This window comes from Aureobasidium melanogenum (genome assembly GCF_000721775.1).
Source record: "Aureobasidium melanogenum CBS 110374 unplaced genomic scaffold scaffold_1, whole genome shotgun sequence".
Taxonomy (NCBI): Eukaryota; Fungi; Ascomycota; class Dothideomycetes; order Dothideales; family Saccotheciaceae; genus Aureobasidium; species Aureobasidium melanogenum.
In genome coordinates, this window is record NW_024470053.1 from 486162 (window position 1) to 501793 (window position 15632).

The following is a 15632-nucleotide window of genomic DNA, read 5'->3' on the forward strand; positions in this document are numbered from 1 at the left end:
GTGACGAGACCCGCAGAGCGGGGCTGCTCCGTCGACCTTTGACACTTACCAGCTCGACTCCGCCTCTCTTCGAACAAACCTCAACAACTAGACAAAGCTCAGAAACACACGTCTAAATCAATCAAAATGGTCAAAGCAGGTACGTTCAGACGCACAAGGAGGAATGCCCCATCAATTGCAAATATGTCTCAAGCTCCTAGAAGCAAAAGTGGGGCCAGGCGAACTGGACGAGCTGGTTACATGCACATCCTGTCCACCAAGGTGGCCTTGGAGGCCAACGGCTATCCAATGGTGTTGGATGAGGCTGTGAAACTCCACTCTAGATCCTGGGCCTTTGCTCCCTTGAGCTTGGTCGCCAACGAGCTTGGAAAGATCAAGATACTGGACTCTCTATGTGCTACCAGAGCTTCATCCAGCGACAGAAGCTAACAGGATGATTTGCAGTTGCCGTCCTCCGTGGAGACTCTAAGGTCTCCGGTACCGTCACCTTCGAGCAGGCCTCTGAGGGTGCTAACACCACCATCTCCTGGGACATCACCGGTCACGACGCCAACGCCGAGCGTGGTATGCACGTTCACGCCTTCGGTGACAACACCAACGGCTGCACTTCCGCCGGCCCTCACTGTGAGTATTCTCACTTGATGCAATGACACTGGAAAGAAACAAGTACTCATACATTGGCAGTCAACCCTCACGGCAAGACCCACGGTGCCCCCGAGGATGACGAGCGCCACGTTGGTGACTTGGGCAACTTCAAGACCGATGCTCAGGGCAACTCCAAGGGCTCCGTCACCGACAAGCTCATCAAGCTGATCGGCCCCGAGAGCGTCCTCGGCCGCACCATCGTTGTCCACGCTGGCACTGATGACCTCGGCAAGGGTGGCCACGAGGAGAGCAAGAAGACCGGCAACGCTGGCCCTCGCCCTGCTTGCGGTAAGTTTCTGCCATACGCATCGTGTCTCTCAGATTGGATTGATACTGATTCCACGCATAGGTGTCATTGGTATCGCCTCGTAAGCTATTCACGTTTAATGTCTTGATGAGTAGAGTAGTATTGGAATGGCCGTCCTCGAGATGTGCCTTTTGGAATGTACGGTTGATGATCAAGCCAAAGAAACTATGTCTATAAAACATGTTGCTATACCGTTCGTTGTGACATGTCATGTGTGCCTGGCCTAAGATGCTGAACGCTTGAGCTCCTCAAGGTTTATCTTCATGTTTGGTGTTACGTTTGACACGTTTGCAGCATGGAACCCTGTAAAGCATGTTCCTCGAACGACAACGCAACGTGGACACAGATAACTCTGAGCGAGGCAATTTAGCCAATTCAAAATCTGGGCTTTCGTTCAACAGCAGGAAGCATCGAAGGGCAGCGAACAGCAAAGATGAAGCGGCACTGAATTAGCGGCGCACTGACATTTGTCGGAGCTCTCTCACCCCACATCGCCAGCTGTTCGCAATGTTTCTCGACTCCCTGAACCCTTGGACTCTCTGTATATCACTGCTTTTTATTTACAGAGCAACTGCTTGATTCTGTACAGCTACCCTTCTGCCAGATTCAACCTTGATTTACGGCATTGACTTTTTCTAGATTGCATTTTGCTGCTTCAATCACCCCACTCCAACCCACTGGTGAGCACGAGACCCCTCGAAGCCCTGGCCACAGCCCACACCACCCCTCTCAACTTGCCACTCGATTTCCTTCCAAAGCAGCAACTGATTCAATTCATCGACAGTTCTACCTTCTTCGTCTTCACTATCAACTGTCACCACGATATCATGGCTCTTATGGAAGCTAAGGTCAAGAGCGTGCTCTCTGGAGACACACTTGTCCTACACAACATCAAGAACCCTTCTCAAGAACGCACTCTGAGCTTGGCCTTTGTCAGCGCTCCTAGGATACGCAGAGAGGGTGACGAGCCTGGTGCTTTCCAGTCCAGAGACTTTGTCCGCAAGCTTTGCGTTGGCAAGGTTGTTCGATTCGCCGTTCTCTACAACATCCCCACGCCTTCACCTCGCGACTACGGTGTTATCATCTTGCAAAGCGGCCAACATTTGCTCGACCTCGTTGTACGTGAGGGCTTGGTCAAGCTCAGAGACGATGCTGGTAAAAAGGAGGATACACCACAAGGCACCGAGTTGCTCGAGAGGTTGCAAGCTCTCGAGAGTCACGCCAAGGTCGACGAGAAGGGTCTCTGGAACCCCGACCAACAACGCATCGACAATGTTCAAGACCTGTCAGACCCTCGGGCCTTCTCCGAAGCATACAAGGGTCAGCCCATTGACGCCATTGTTGAACGTGTCCTGAGCGCAGACCGCCTCATCTGTCGTCTGTTGGTCCAGCCCACAAAGCACACTCAAACAATTGTCTTGCTTGCTGGTGTCCGCGCCCCTGCCACTAAGAGAATTAACCCCTCAGATCAATCAGAGCAACCCGCAGAGCCTTTTGGTACCGAAGCACACCGCTTCGTCGAGGAGAGATTGCTGCAGCGTGGTGTTCAAGTCCGCATCCTCGGTGTTTCACCCAACAACCTTCTGGTCGGAGAAGTCAGACACCCTATGGGCAGCATTGCTGAATTCCTTCTCAAGGCCGGTCTCGCTCGTTGCACTGATCACCACTCGACATGGCTCGGTCCCGAGATGGCCAAGCTTAGACAGGCCGAACGCTATGCCCGGGATAACAAGCTGGGTCTTTTCGAAGGTCACGTCTCGCAAAGGTCAGCTGGTACAGGCCAAATCGAAGCCACAGTCAGCCGCGTCTTCTCTGCCGATACCCTTTACCTGCGCAACAAGGCTGGAGCTGAGAAGCGTGTCAACCTCAGCAGTGTTCGTCAACCCAAGCCTTCAGACCCTAAGCAATCACCATTTGGTGCCGAGGCCAAGGAGTTCTTGCGCAAGCGTTTGATCGGAAAGCACGTCAAAGTCACCATCGACGGCAAGCGACCCGCTACTGAAGGATTTGATGAGCGTGAGATGGCCACTGTTACTCTCAACGACGAGAACGTCAGTCTTATGCTCGTTGAGCAAGGATACGCCTCGGTCATCAGACACCGCATGGATGATACCGACCGTTCGCCTATCTACGACGACCTCCTTGCCGCCGAGGAGGCTGCACAGAGCGCTGGAAAGGGCATGTGGAACCCTAAGCCCCCTAAGAAGACCGAATATGTCGACTACAGTGCTTCCGTTGACCAGGCCAAACGCCAGCTCACCCTCCTGTCTCGCCAAAGAAAGGTTCCTGCTGTCGTCGACTTTGTCAAGAGTGGAAGCAGATTCACTGTATTGGTACCTCGTGAGAATGCCAAGCTCACTTTCGTCCTATCCGGTATCAGCGCACCTCGCTCGGCTCGCAACCCCAACGAGAAGGGCGAGCCTTTCGGTCAAGAAGCACACGAATTCGCAAACCGCAGATGCCAGCAACGCGACGTTGAAATCGATGTTGAAGGCACCGACAAGGTTGGCGGCTTCATCGGCCAGCTGTACGTCAACCGTGAGAGCTTCGCTAAGCTGCTCGTCGAGGAGGGTCTTGCTTCGGTCCACGCCTACAGTGCAGAGAAATCTGGCAACGCAAACGAGCTCTTCGCCGCCGAGCAAAGGGCAAAGGAGGCCAGACGTGGCATGTGGCACGACTGGGACCCTTCGAAAGAGGCTGCTGAAGAAGGTGAGGAGTACGACGCTTCTGCTGGTACTGCTGGCATGAACGGTGATGCTCCTGCCGAGCGTCGCAAGGACTACCGCGACGTTGTCGTCACTAACATTGACCCTACCAACGCACGCATTAAGATCCAAGAGATCGGAACTGGCACAGCAGCCTGTAAGTCAAATGGGGTTCTTTCAATGATAGACGTACTAACTTCCAGCCAGTGACCGATCTCATGAACTCGTTCCGCTCCTTCCACATTTCATCGTCAGCCAACAAGCCCCTCGAACAAGCACCCAAGGCCGGCGATTTCGTGTCTGCTAGATTCAGCGAAGACAACGAATGGTACCGCGCCCGCGTCCGCCGTAACGACCGCGAGAACAAGACATCCGAGGTTGTCTACATTGACTACGGCAACAGCGAAACAATCCCTTGGTCGCGCCTTCGCGCCCTCGACCCCACCCGCTTCGGTGTGCAAAAGTTGCGCGCCCAAGCCCTCGATGCCACCCTCTCCTTCCTCCAATTCCCCACCGCCCCTGAATACCTCCGCGAAGCCGTCAACATCATTAGCGATTGCACTGCCGACCGCCAGTTGGTTGCCAATGTCGACTACATTGACCCTCGCGAGGGAACTCTTCACGTCACCCTGTTCGATCCTAAGCAGAGCGACAGCTTGAACGAGAGCGTCAATGCCGATATCATCTCTGAAGGCTTCGCCATGGTGCCCAAGAAGCTCAAGGCTTGGGAGAGAGCTGCTGGAGATGTGCTTGCTGATCTCCAGGCCCGTGAGGCTGAAGCCAAGGAGCGTAGACTTGGTCAGTGGGAGTATGGTGATTTGACTGAGGATTAGATGGTCTTCTGATGCGGCCCCATCATTGTTCGATTCGTTTTTTTTTCGGCTCTTTGGTTATGAGAGATACATACCTTGCAAAAGGACACAGAAAAAAGCAGGCATAGCATTTTTGTTGTTACAGAATTTGAAAATGAAACCTAGTCAGGTTATTGTGTTTTTATGCGTGTTGTGTCCGCCCTTTGCTGAGGCGTGCCATCGTAATGTGAGGTGATAGGTGGTGACTCCTTGTATCATGATCGAAGTCTGTGTAACCAATCGAGCACTTCGACCTTACCTTCCCATAAGACACGTGTACACGAGTTGAGCCAGATCCTTGGTGCTCTTCTCGATTCAGTGATAGGATCGTAGTCTACTGCTGAGTTAGAGAATGAAACCTGCTCGCGAAAACAACAGTAGCGGGCCAAATTCGAGGTACAACCAGGGTTGCACCCACAAGCAGCGCGACATTGAGACAAACAAAAAATCGGGTTGCACATTTCAAATTTCTGATTTTCACCAACTGATTGTTTTAGCAATCCAAACTATGTACATTTTTCCTTTTGTCTCCAGAGTCTCCAAGAAATCATTTCGTCCAAAAGTATGTACCTCTCACAAATGTCCCACGGGACGTTTTACGTGGTTTACGAGGTGATGTTGTAACCAATGCCCAGACCAACAGGGCAGTTTGGAACATTGGCCTGCCATTCAGGACTCATCTGTGCGTACTTGGGCAAGTATGAGTTGGTTGTGAAGTTCTGTTCGCGCTCAGTCAGCTCTCCAGTCCTCCAATTCGGTCGTATAGCTAGAATGGCTTACCTTGGGCAAATAGTAAGTGACTTCGCTGTTAGTATAGTTTCCACCCAGTGAGTTCAGCACCTTGACAACACTGCCAGCGATATAGTCCAGGAAGATCAGATCGACTGTGTCATCAGCGGCCAGGGTTCCATTGACGGGAAGGCTGCCGTTAGCCTGGAAGAAGTTGGGGTATGAGTAGTAAGGGATCTTTGAGTGGATGGTGTCGTCTCCGTCAGTACCGAAATCATCAGTGGTGGTATAGCCAGGGGTTGTGGTCGTCTGGCGTCTGATGATGCGGCCACCTGGGTAGGAGCGTTTGGTAATGAGGTGATCGTGGGTCACAGGAGGATCGATGCAGCTGTCGAGCGAAGGGTTTATTTGAGTAAAGCCAAAGTCTGCAGAGGACAGATCACGCTTAGATGGGTAGTTACCGTTCTCAAGACCTTCGAGCACTTGGCTAGCGAGGTGATAAGGAACGTCAGGAAGGTATTGGAAAGCGTCGGTGAAGGGTGAGACGATGAAGCTCGAATCATAATCGAAGGTTCCCTCGGCTAGATCAAATCTGATGTGACCGGTGTTGGTAACAATGAGACGAGGCTTTTCGGCACGTTCCTTAGTGACAATGGTAGCCGAAAGTGCCGTGTCGAGAAGAGAGTAGATGGAGCCTTCAGACTTGAAAGGTGCACAAGAGAGACACCAAGTTTGAGGAGCGCAGCCGTAGATGCTAGTCAAGTTCAACTCCTTGCGAGTGGCGGTGATGTTCTTGGACACGGCAAGGCCTTTGGTAGTATCAAATGCTTTAGCCTGGCTGCCTTGAGCATGGTACTCGAAGGTCATGCGGTTCCAATCCAGGTAGCGGCGGAAGAATCTCAGGTTTGAAGCATTGGTAGAAGAAGCAACGCTAGCAGAAGCTGAAGCCGTGCCGTTCTTCTGCGCCTTCGTCGTTGGGTTAGGTACTCCCTTGGGATTGGCCTTGCAGTGTGGGTTGATGCCGCTCACGGCCAGCCAGCCCAGTGTCTCACAATATCTTCCACTTTCGAGTCCAACAGACTTATCGTCATAGACTGCAAAGTCACGGATGTGAGTGTGGCCACCGAACATCTGAATAGGTGTGTCGGGTTTGATGGCACGGATGGCCTTGTAGACAGTTTGCAGAGTGTTAGTGCTGCTCTTGAGGCCGACGGGATTGTGACCGATCAAGACAAAGGCATCGACGTTCTTGTGGTTGACAGCGTCAATGAACCAAGACTCCTTGACCATATCGGCGGCTTTGGTAACGACCGAAGCATTGGAGTCACCGGTGAAGTCGAACAGGACACCGAAGGCCATAATTCTAAGGCCTTTCTCGGTCTTGAAGTATCTGTACTTCTTGCCAATGTACTCGAGCTCGCCGGTGCTTGGGTTTCTGATTTGGACATTGCTAGTCAAGTATTTCTCACCATATGATTTGGCAAACTGGTTGAAGGTCTCATAGGCGATGGCAGAGACATAGAGCTCGTGGTTTCCAATAGTGAGAAGATCGTAGTCCAATTGCTCGAAAATTGGGTTCGACAATTGTCCGTTGACACCTCCGTAGGTAGCGACTCCAGTGGCATCGCTGAGACCTGCACCATCGTGAAGATCCTGAACCTGGTAAGCTTACTTCGTCGCCATGTCTCAGCCAAAACTTACACCAGTGTCTACCACCAGAAGATCGACGTCTAGATCCCTTGCCTTCTGTCTCATGTGCTTGACGAAAGAGACATAATCACCCCAGTCTGCACCGTAGTTTTGTTCTCTGATGTGACCCTCGAGCCAGCCGTGGGTATCGGTGGTGTGCAGTACATTGAGCTGACCCCATGCTAATGGGCCGCGAGGTTCGACAGTAGTGTTTTGGGCATCTGGTTGCATGCGTCGTACATGTCTTGTCATGACCACATCTTGCTCTGGGTGCTCACAGCTTTCACAAGCCAGGATCGGAGTGCTGAGAGCCAAGAGGGCTGAGGCCCAAACACTGTTTCCGACACGCATATTGAAAGGTCAGTGAAAGAAAGTGGAGATGAATGAGTAGTCTTTGAAGATGGAAAGAACGATGAAAAGGATGCTTCTCAGAACAGAAGCGTGTTTGCCCTATCAACCTAGCCCTGAGGAGAAGGAGCGAGCTGACTATTTGATACCACCTACCTGCATGAAGGGTTCACTTCAACCTTTTATCACAAGCATGCGCTTCTCAACATGCTTTTTGCCCTCTTGCACAGACTCTTGGTATGCAGGCGGTGGCTGCTATATGGCGGGGATCGCCTCTTTGCTTATCGTCGTGCGGCCATTGATAGGCCCACGTGGTTGGCACGGTTGCGATGCAGAGCGAAAGACTGAAGTCGAGAAAAGCATCCAAGTTTCGTTAGAGGCCGGCCAGATGCCAGTTGAAACTGTTTTTAAGAAGTTCGTGGAACCAGTTTGGCTGCTGATTGCGTTCGATAGATAATCATATATGTTCTCGATGAACTCGTGGGTGGGACAAACAAGGACGAACTGCCTTTCTAGTGCTAGCAGCGCCGCGGCCGACATCGCGTTCTTTCCTCGCGACAACCACGCGCTCATCGTTCTCGACCTTTTCTGCAGATATCCTTCCAACTTTATTCGGTCATCCCAGGTTCTCTGTTTCAATCAAATGAGCGAGATACATTATCTACATGATGAGGCCAATGTGAGCAAGCAACCGATGCTGTCGCAAACTGGAGAAACCACTTGTTTTGACGATACTATATCACGTTGAAGTATGATCGCCGACCCCACTTGCCAATCTTCAGATATCGAGGTCCCACTTCTCGCAGCGATGCACTCCGACTTCAGAATCTATGATAATGCACGAACATACCCAACTTTGGAATTACTGTCCCAGAATTGCCAGCTGAGTTGACGGCTCTCTCTGAGACCTGCTCTGTCTCCCCAATCTGACACAGAGTCACATGTAACCCATCAAAACGCACGATCGTCTCCGGAATTCGAGACGTATCCACTGAAAGCGGTGGACTCACGCCTCTCAGTGGAAGTTGTTTCATGCATCAATATTATCGTGCATCTTTGCAGCCACAAAGAACTGGAGAGCCCCTAGAGAGCCCCTCAGTTGATGGTTCTCGGTGGAATTGATCTGATTTTCGAAAGAACTGTGCATTTGTACAGCTTCACGCAAGACGGGCCTTGATGTTAGGAAGGGCTCAGCCATGTAAGTCTAGAGGCTGACCGTAAGTCTAGAGGCCGCGATTGTAACGTGGGTCTATTCTCAAGTCTGTCCGTAGACTTGTTTGTATGACACTCGTAGATCTAGATAATTCTTGACTTCTAAAGGCCGTAAAGCCACTTATGAGTCTAGAGACCGCTTGTAAGTTTCTTCGTAGGTCTGACAGGGCACTGTAGAGACTTAGCATTTTAGGACGTAGAGATATGAAGTTGCGGCGTAACAGAGCGGCGTAAGTACAAGTGAAGTGAGGTGGCTAGACTACAATTTGCAGGTCGGAAAGCAAAGACTACGGCGCACAAAGGTCATTCAACCGTAAGTTTCAAGACTAACAACAACACCGTAGAGAATTTCTGAACGATCTCGCGCAAGTGTAGCGTAATGGCGTGAGTGAAAGCGTAGCCAGCGCGTTCTGTTGTTAACGAGCAGTTCTACGTGGTCTCTCGTTGCGCTCCTTTTCACACTTTCACAACACGATCGATAAAAGTTCTCCTCTGCGCGTACCTCTACGAGCCGTTCTATTTCACCACGCACCTCGTAAGTCCCGCTTCAGTGCCTACGCGCTCCGACTTACGATCTACGACCTTGACGTTGGCTTACGCTTACGAGTTTCACACTAAGACCTGCGTAACTGGTTCTACGCATCGAACTTACGCATCTACCTTGCGCACCAGACCTACGCGACTACCTTGACGATCTTACGCAACCACAACAATGTCTTTCAAGATCGAGGTTCCCACAGGTGACACTCTTGTCTTGGTGTCGACCGACAGCAGATACAAGTTGCACTCGACCCAGCTCACCCAAGCCAGCGGCTACTTCGCCAACCTCCTGAGTACTGCTGGACCTGCCTTGTCGCGCGAAGGGGCTCGTGCCGGTCTTCGTTTCCTGCTGGTTCTGCAAGACTTCGACGAGGCCACAAACAGACCTATCCACCCGGTCTTCAGACGCGTTCCTCTTGACAACAATGGCCGTGCTCAGAAGAAGTACAGCTTGATGCATGAGGACGATCAAAGCACCCGTTACCGCTCTTCCCTGTTCTCCGACTATGACAGATTGCTGCGGACTTTTGCCAACCAGCCTGTTACTCTTGACGACAAGAGCATCGACACCTTGCTTCCCGATTCTATGGGTCTGATCGAAGTTGCTGAGAAGCTTGACGCTGTAGGTCGCTTGCTGTTATGATCGAGTCACATGCTGACTGTGATTGTAGGTGTCCATGATCGCAAAGATCATCGAGAACCACTTGCTTGCTAAGGGACAGGACATCTTCAAGGCCATCTCGGCCAGCCCTGTCATCTGGATCGACGTCGCCTTCCGCATCCAGTCCAAGGTTCTTTTCAAGGAAGCACTCATTCACCTGACTGGAAAGTACAACGCTCTGGTTGCCACACCACCTGAGGATGCTTTCGTCAAGAAGTACCCCAGAGCACGTTCCATTCTCGATCAACTTGACCCTGACCTCCGCAACCTGCTTGAACGCAAGCACAACATGCTGAAGGAGATCTGTCAGACTGTCGAGAAGAGCGTCAGCACCCACTATCCACCAGGCATCCAGAAGTCTTCTGTTACTGGCCAGGCCAAGACCGATCCCATTGGCAGAATCGACTATGCCAAGGACGTCTTCACCTGGGTTGGCGTGGCACTCTATCGTCACTGGTGGGGCCAGATGATTGCCAGCGTGAGTATCAGCTCCTTCTTTCCCCTATCGATATTATTCTCACCGACTGTGTGCTAGGACGCCACCCACAACAACAAATTCGGCGGCCATGACATCTACACCCGTCTCTTCAACGGCGGTCAGAGCTACCTGACCCGCGAGGTCCAGAGTGGTTTCCACCAGCACTTTCCCATGAGCGGCAAGGGCCAGAAAGTCCTGCAGAACAACGTCGACATCATCAAGGCTGGTGTCACCAAGATCGTGACTCCGTTGATGAAGAACGAGAGTCAGCTCGACATCACCAAGTTCCCTGTCAAGTGGCTGACTTGCATCATCGTCAATGGTGCCGACTACCTCTGGGATCCTGAAGTCGAGCCTGAGGTGGAGCCCGAGCAGGAAACTGAGGAAGGGGCTGAAGATGAGTCTCCAGTTCCGCCAGTCTCGGCAAAGGCAAAGGGAAAGAGACGTGCTGACGAGGCCTTTGGCGAAGCCGGACCCTCATTCGAGCCAGTTGCAAGAGGCAAGGGCAAGGGGAAGGAACGCGCAATCCAGCCATTTGAGGAAGAAGACCTCGGCTTTGACGGAGACGAAGACGCCGAGGGCGAAGAAGTTTGAGCTTCCCAAGATGAGATGCAGCGGGTGGATGGTTCTTGCGACGCACCAACACAGATGCTTACGAACCGAGCAAATTGGGAATAAACAACAATTTGACAAAGACGCCAAGATGATAATGAAGCAAGACGACAGATTAACAAAATGAGGAAGGATAATAAAAGGCGAGGACTTGGAACAAAACGCAAGACCTACCATGCTTGCGGCGCAGAGACGCAACTGCCGAAGGATAAATTGCGGTCTCTGAAATTGCGTATACCCAATACGTTTTACAGTCAGCATCACTATTAGCAACAATGGGACCCTCGTAATTCAATCTCTCTCCTGTTCAGTTTCAAGCGCGACTGCTGCTATCTTGATAGGTTAGTTGCATGTCGAAAAGTGCTAAAGCGATAATGTCGACACAAGAACAAGGCTGTGGCACACTGGATAATAGTAAAAAAAGTGCCTTTGGCTGGTGTATTTTTGGCATTCATAAAACGACAAATTGCCGGAAGAGAGAAAAAGGCCAATTGGTTGATCCCAAAACTCCGGTCGAAGAGTTTCTCTCGTTCGGCCTCGTGATGATGGGGGTGGTGTAGTGACAGCGCGGAAGATGATTTCATAGCCGCTGCATATGTACATGTATCGGGAGAGGTTGGCGCGTTATTGTAAGGTTGGATATATGAGAAGATTGTGACGAGCTTAGTCTTCGTAGCCGGAAGGAGGGTTGCGAGGGCCCTTGGGTACTACGAGTGATTTGTTAGTCGGCATGTTCGGCGCGCAATTGAACAATGTGCTGGATCCATTTGCATGTCTACAGAAGGCGGTTTCCAGGATTGAAAAGCAGAAAACTCACTCGGGTAGGTCAGAGGAATCTGAGGACGAGGGCCGTCGCCGAAACGAGCGCGCATGGGAGGGACGACGAGAGCCATGACGGGACCGACGCTGCCGACGACGATGGACCAGAAGATGGCGGGCTTGTTGCGGGCAGCCCACTTGACGTAGAGACCAGGGGTCGACCAGAATTGTACGGGAGCCATTGTGTGGGTATGGATTGTGTGGAATTGACGGTATACAAGTCGTCGTCAATTGCTTGCTTCAGGCATCGTCGGCGGCGGAGGTGGTCATGGCGCGACTGGAGTGGACTTGAGGCTTGGCGCTGGCAGCTCTCCGCATACGCATTGCGCGTTTACGGAGGACGGAGGACAGCTGGAGTTTCGTGTGTGGTGTACTCGTCTTGTTCGCTCTTTCTCTGTTCAATCGAGATATGGCAAACATGAAGGCCTTCCTGTCTTTGCTCCTGCTGGGCCTCGTCAGCTTGGTCCAGGCATTGAGTTCTACCGGCAACCGTCTGCTGGTAGTCCTCGAGGAAGCCGCTGACAAGTCCAAGTACTCGTCCTTCTTTGGCGATCTTGAATGTAAGTTGTGTCTGGTTATACCTTTCGCAGAGACTTGAACTGATCGAGTCGGAACAAGCCCGCGGTTACTCCATCACATACGAATCACCAAAGTCCAAGAGTCTCTCGCTGTTCAAGCATGGCAACCTCGCATACGACCATCTCGTCCTACTGCCTCCCAAGTCAAAGGGCTTCGGTCCTCAATTGACTCCCAACATCCTGGTCGACTACGTCAACAACAACGGCAACGTTCTGCTCGCCCTCACCGCCGACCAGCCCATTCCTGCTGCTGTTGCTTCTCTCCTTCTCGAGTTCGATGTTACCCTTCCTCCGGAGCGTAGCGCCCTTGTTGTCGACCACATCAACTACGATACCAACTCGGCTGCCGATAAGCACGATGTCCTCCTCATTCCCGCCCCCAAGACCCTAAAGGCTGGTGTCAAGAACTACTTTGATGTCGACGGAACCCTTGCTGTCCCTCGCGCTGTTGGCCAGCTTTTGGGCAACGCCAGCCCCCTGCTCGCCCCTGTTCTGCGTGCTCCTGAGACCGCATACTCGTACAACCCCAAGGAGGAAGAGGCTCTCGAGGACGTCTTTGCTTCCGGCTCTCAGCTGTCGCTCGTCTCCACCTTCCAGGCCAGAAACTCGGCTCGCTTCACTATTCTCGGTTCCGCCGAGATGTTGCAAGATACTTGGTTCGATGCTCAGGTCAAGGCTCCTCGTGCTTCCGAGACCACCAGCACTTCCAACAAGGCCTTTGCCGAACGTCTGTCTGCCTGGACCTTCCAAGAGATTGGTGTGCTCAAGGTCGGCAAGGTTCAGCACTATCTCAACGAGGGTAAAGTCACAGAGTCCACCAACTTGACCGTCTCTGAGTTCCCTGAGATCAACCCTATCATGTACAGAATCAAGAACGATGTCGTAAGTGAACTGTTTAAGGGGCTTATTTGTCTTTTGCTAATACCATCTAGCATTTCTCGATCGAAGTGTCAGAGTACAATGGTGACCGTTGGATTCCCTTCCTTCCTGCTGCTGGAGACTCTCTTCAGCTTGAATTCAGCATGTTGTCTCCCTTCCACCGTTTGACCCTGGAGCCTGTCTCGCCTACCACCAACAGCACCATCTTCAGCACCAGCTTCACCGTACCCGACCAGCACGGTATCTTCAACTTCATTGTCAACTACAAGCGTCCTTTCCTTAGCAATGTCTACGAGAAGCGCACTGTCACCGTCCGCCACTTTGCTCACGACGAGTGGCCGCGCAGTTTCGTTATCAGCGGTGCTTACCCCTGGATCGCTGGTATCGGTGTCACAGCCAGTGGCTGGCTGATCTTTGTCGCCGTCTGGCTCTACAGCAAGCCTGATGAGTCCAAGGCTAAGAAGACGCAATAGTTGCCCTTCTCTGTATGCATAGAATACCTATCTAGATGAGAAAAGTGTTTCCTTTTAATCTTCAAAAAATGTTTTATCGCCACAGATGCTAGCATATCAAATTTGAACAAGCTGCTGAGCTTCAGGTGTTTCGTTCGTGGTCGCGACAGGCTGCGGCAGCTTTCCGCTGTGCCCGCCCCACGTCATTCAATCGCCAGCATCTGTTCATGCTCCATTATAAATCGTCCTCGGAGAACAACACTTTGTTACAAATCGTCTGGTTATATCAGAACCTGCCTCAAACCATACGTGAAGAACAATTGAAGCACCGAATCGTATGTTTTCTCGCATCCTAAATCAGGAATCCAGGATCGCTTGTATGCTTGAGCTATATCATGCTGACCCACCTCAGATCACTTCTGTTGTTCGCGTCCATCCCCATCCTTATATACCTCTTGCCTGAGTCTATGTTGAGCCCTGTGAGACGGTTATCCGCAATTTCAAACATCTTTTCTCAACCCACTGTTCGAAGCATGGCCACAAAAATACCCAAGTCCGTTCATGCTGGACCAGACGACAGCTGGCACGGCGTCATCGACGAGTCGCCCAATAATCCATTCCAGCCAGAGAAGGGACGATATCATATGTATATCGGTCTATTCTGCCCTTTCGCACACCGTGCGAATCTTGTAATTCACCTCAAAAGTCTGCAAGATATCATCGATATCGATGTCGTCAAACCTTATCCCAAGGGCAACGAGAAGGGTTGGCCTGGCTGGCAGTTTCCTGCATCGAATGATGAGTATCCGAACGCTACTGTAGATAAGCTGTTCGGGTCCAAATATCTACACGAGGTCTACTTTAAGGCGGACAAGGACTATAAGGGTCGCTACTCTGTACCTCTTCTTTGGGACAAGAAGACGAATACCGCAGTCAACAATGTATGTTCAGGACACCGCTTGGGTTGAATGTGTCCCATCAACGTTCTAACAATCTGAACAGGAATCAGCAGAACTCCTGCGCTGGCTCCAGACTGCATTCAATGATTTGATCTCGCCTGAGAAGGCAAAGCTGACTCTATATCCTGAACACTTGCGCCAGAGAATCGACAAGATCTCAGAATGGATGCAATCAGATCTCAACACTGGTGTATACAAGGCTGGATTTGCGCCTGACCAAAAAACCTACAACAAGAACCTTCCACCTGTGTTTGGTGCTCTCAACAAGCTCGAGAAGCTGCTTTACGATGGTAAAGGTCCTTACGTTCTTGGTAAGGAAATGACCGAGCTGGATATTCGCCTATACGCTACTTTGATTCGCTTCGATACTGTCTATGTGCAGCACTTTGTAAGTAGTATGTCTCGAGAATATATGAACAGAGCTGATATTACAGTAGAAATGCAATCTTGGTACCATCCGCCATGATTATCCAGTTCTCAACAATTGGCTCAAGGGCATGTACTGGAACCATGAGGAGTTCAGAAACACCACAGATTTCAAGCACATCAAGGAGAATGTCAGTCACCCAACATGTAGACTCAAGGCACATACTGATGAATCCGCAGTACACCAAAAGCCACTATGATGTGAATCCCAAAGCGATCACACCACTGGGTCCTTGGCCTCATATCGAAAAAGGCTATCAAGAAGAATGGAGCAAACTTTCTCCAGGAAGCATTGATATGCCAGAAGTTTTAGAGCATGAGAAAACTTTAGAGGTGTAAGGTGCTTCCTTGTTCGCTGCGTTGTTTTAAACCAAGGCATAAGATTGAAACAAAAATCAATATCAGAGTAGTTCCATGATCCAACTTGATTCTGAAGCACTATGATAATACGCACTATGAATAATACCTGCTTGATGTATAGAAGATAAGTTAAACATTCTATAGTCACAATTAAATTGATGCTGTTGTCGTCGGTCTTGGAGAACAATGCTCGACCTTGCATAGACAAAATGCTTGACATAAAACAGTCTTGCCAAAAGTCTTGGCTTTACATGAAACATCCGACCAGCCAGCCATCGGTGAGGCTTGAGCAAACAAAAGTATCCAAAGACGAAAACACATTTCAATCGATCTCATATTTTCACTCTGTTCTAGTGCACCGACAGTTTAACAACCCTGAGGC

The 15632-nt window shown here is 50.9% G+C and overlaps 7 protein-coding genes across 7 annotated transcripts; 5 read left to right on the forward strand and 2 right to left on the reverse strand.

The window, feature by feature from the left end:
* Positions 1-126: 126 nt before the first annotated feature.
* M437DRAFT_61584 (Copper, zinc superoxide dismutase) lies at positions 127-1017 on the forward strand (the record flags this gene model as incomplete). The annotated part of the gene is made up of 4 exons (XM_041023957.1): positions 127-139; positions 445-624; positions 685-933; positions 995-1017. The coding sequence occupies 4 exons, from the start codon at positions 127-129 to the stop codon at positions 1015-1017; spliced, it is 465 nt and encodes a 154-aa protein (XP_040884174.1).
* Positions 1018-1779: 762 nt separating this feature from the next.
* On the forward strand, positions 1780-4490 carry M437DRAFT_38020 (uncharacterized protein; the record flags this gene model as incomplete). The annotated part of the gene is made up of 2 exons (XM_041019759.1): positions 1780-3814; positions 3865-4490. 2 exons carry the CDS (start codon positions 1780-1782, stop codon positions 4488-4490), a joined length of 2661 nt encoding a protein of 886 aa, XP_040884175.1.
* A 623-nt stretch (positions 4491-5113) lies between these two features.
* Positions 5114-7277, reverse strand: M437DRAFT_70980 (calcineurin-like phosphoesterase; the record flags this gene model as incomplete). The annotated part of the gene is made up of 3 exons (XM_041025601.1): positions 5114-5227; positions 5289-6890; positions 6939-7277. 3 exons carry the CDS (start codon positions 7275-7277, stop codon positions 5114-5116), a joined length of 2055 nt encoding a protein of 684 aa, XP_040884176.1.
* A 1951-nt stretch (positions 7278-9228) lies between these two features.
* M437DRAFT_12289 (uncharacterized protein) lies at positions 9229-10540 on the forward strand (the record flags this gene model as incomplete). The annotated part of the gene is made up of 3 exons (XM_041018653.1): positions 9229-9648; positions 9698-10165; positions 10223-10540. Coding segments are annotated over 3 exons (1206 nt in total), but the record flags the coding sequence as incomplete, so codon positions are not given.
* A 900-nt stretch (positions 10541-11440) lies between these two features.
* Positions 11441-11778, reverse strand: M437DRAFT_79812 (NADH-ubiquinone oxidoreductase; the record flags this gene model as incomplete). Its single annotated transcript, XM_041027248.1, has 2 exons — positions 11441-11484; positions 11595-11778. 2 exons carry the CDS (start codon positions 11776-11778, stop codon positions 11441-11443), a joined length of 228 nt encoding a protein of 75 aa, XP_040884178.1.
* Positions 11779-12005: 227 nt separating this feature from the next.
* On the forward strand, positions 12006-13526 carry M437DRAFT_61588 (Dolichyl-diphosphooligosaccharide-protein glycosyltransferase 48kDa subunit; the record flags this gene model as incomplete). The annotated part of the gene is made up of 3 exons (XM_041023958.1): positions 12006-12156; positions 12215-13056; positions 13107-13526. The coding sequence occupies 3 exons, from the start codon at positions 12006-12008 to the stop codon at positions 13524-13526; spliced, it is 1413 nt and encodes a 470-aa protein (XP_040884179.1).
* Positions 13527-14038: 512 nt separating this feature from the next.
* Positions 14039-15229, forward strand: M437DRAFT_37726 (glutathione S-transferase omega-like 2; the record flags this gene model as incomplete). Its single annotated transcript, XM_041019697.1, has 4 exons — positions 14039-14446; positions 14508-14852; positions 14902-15021; positions 15071-15229. The coding sequence occupies 4 exons, from the start codon at positions 14039-14041 to the stop codon at positions 15227-15229; spliced, it is 1032 nt and encodes a 343-aa protein (XP_040884180.1).
* Between the last annotated feature and the right edge of the window lie 403 nt (positions 15230-15632).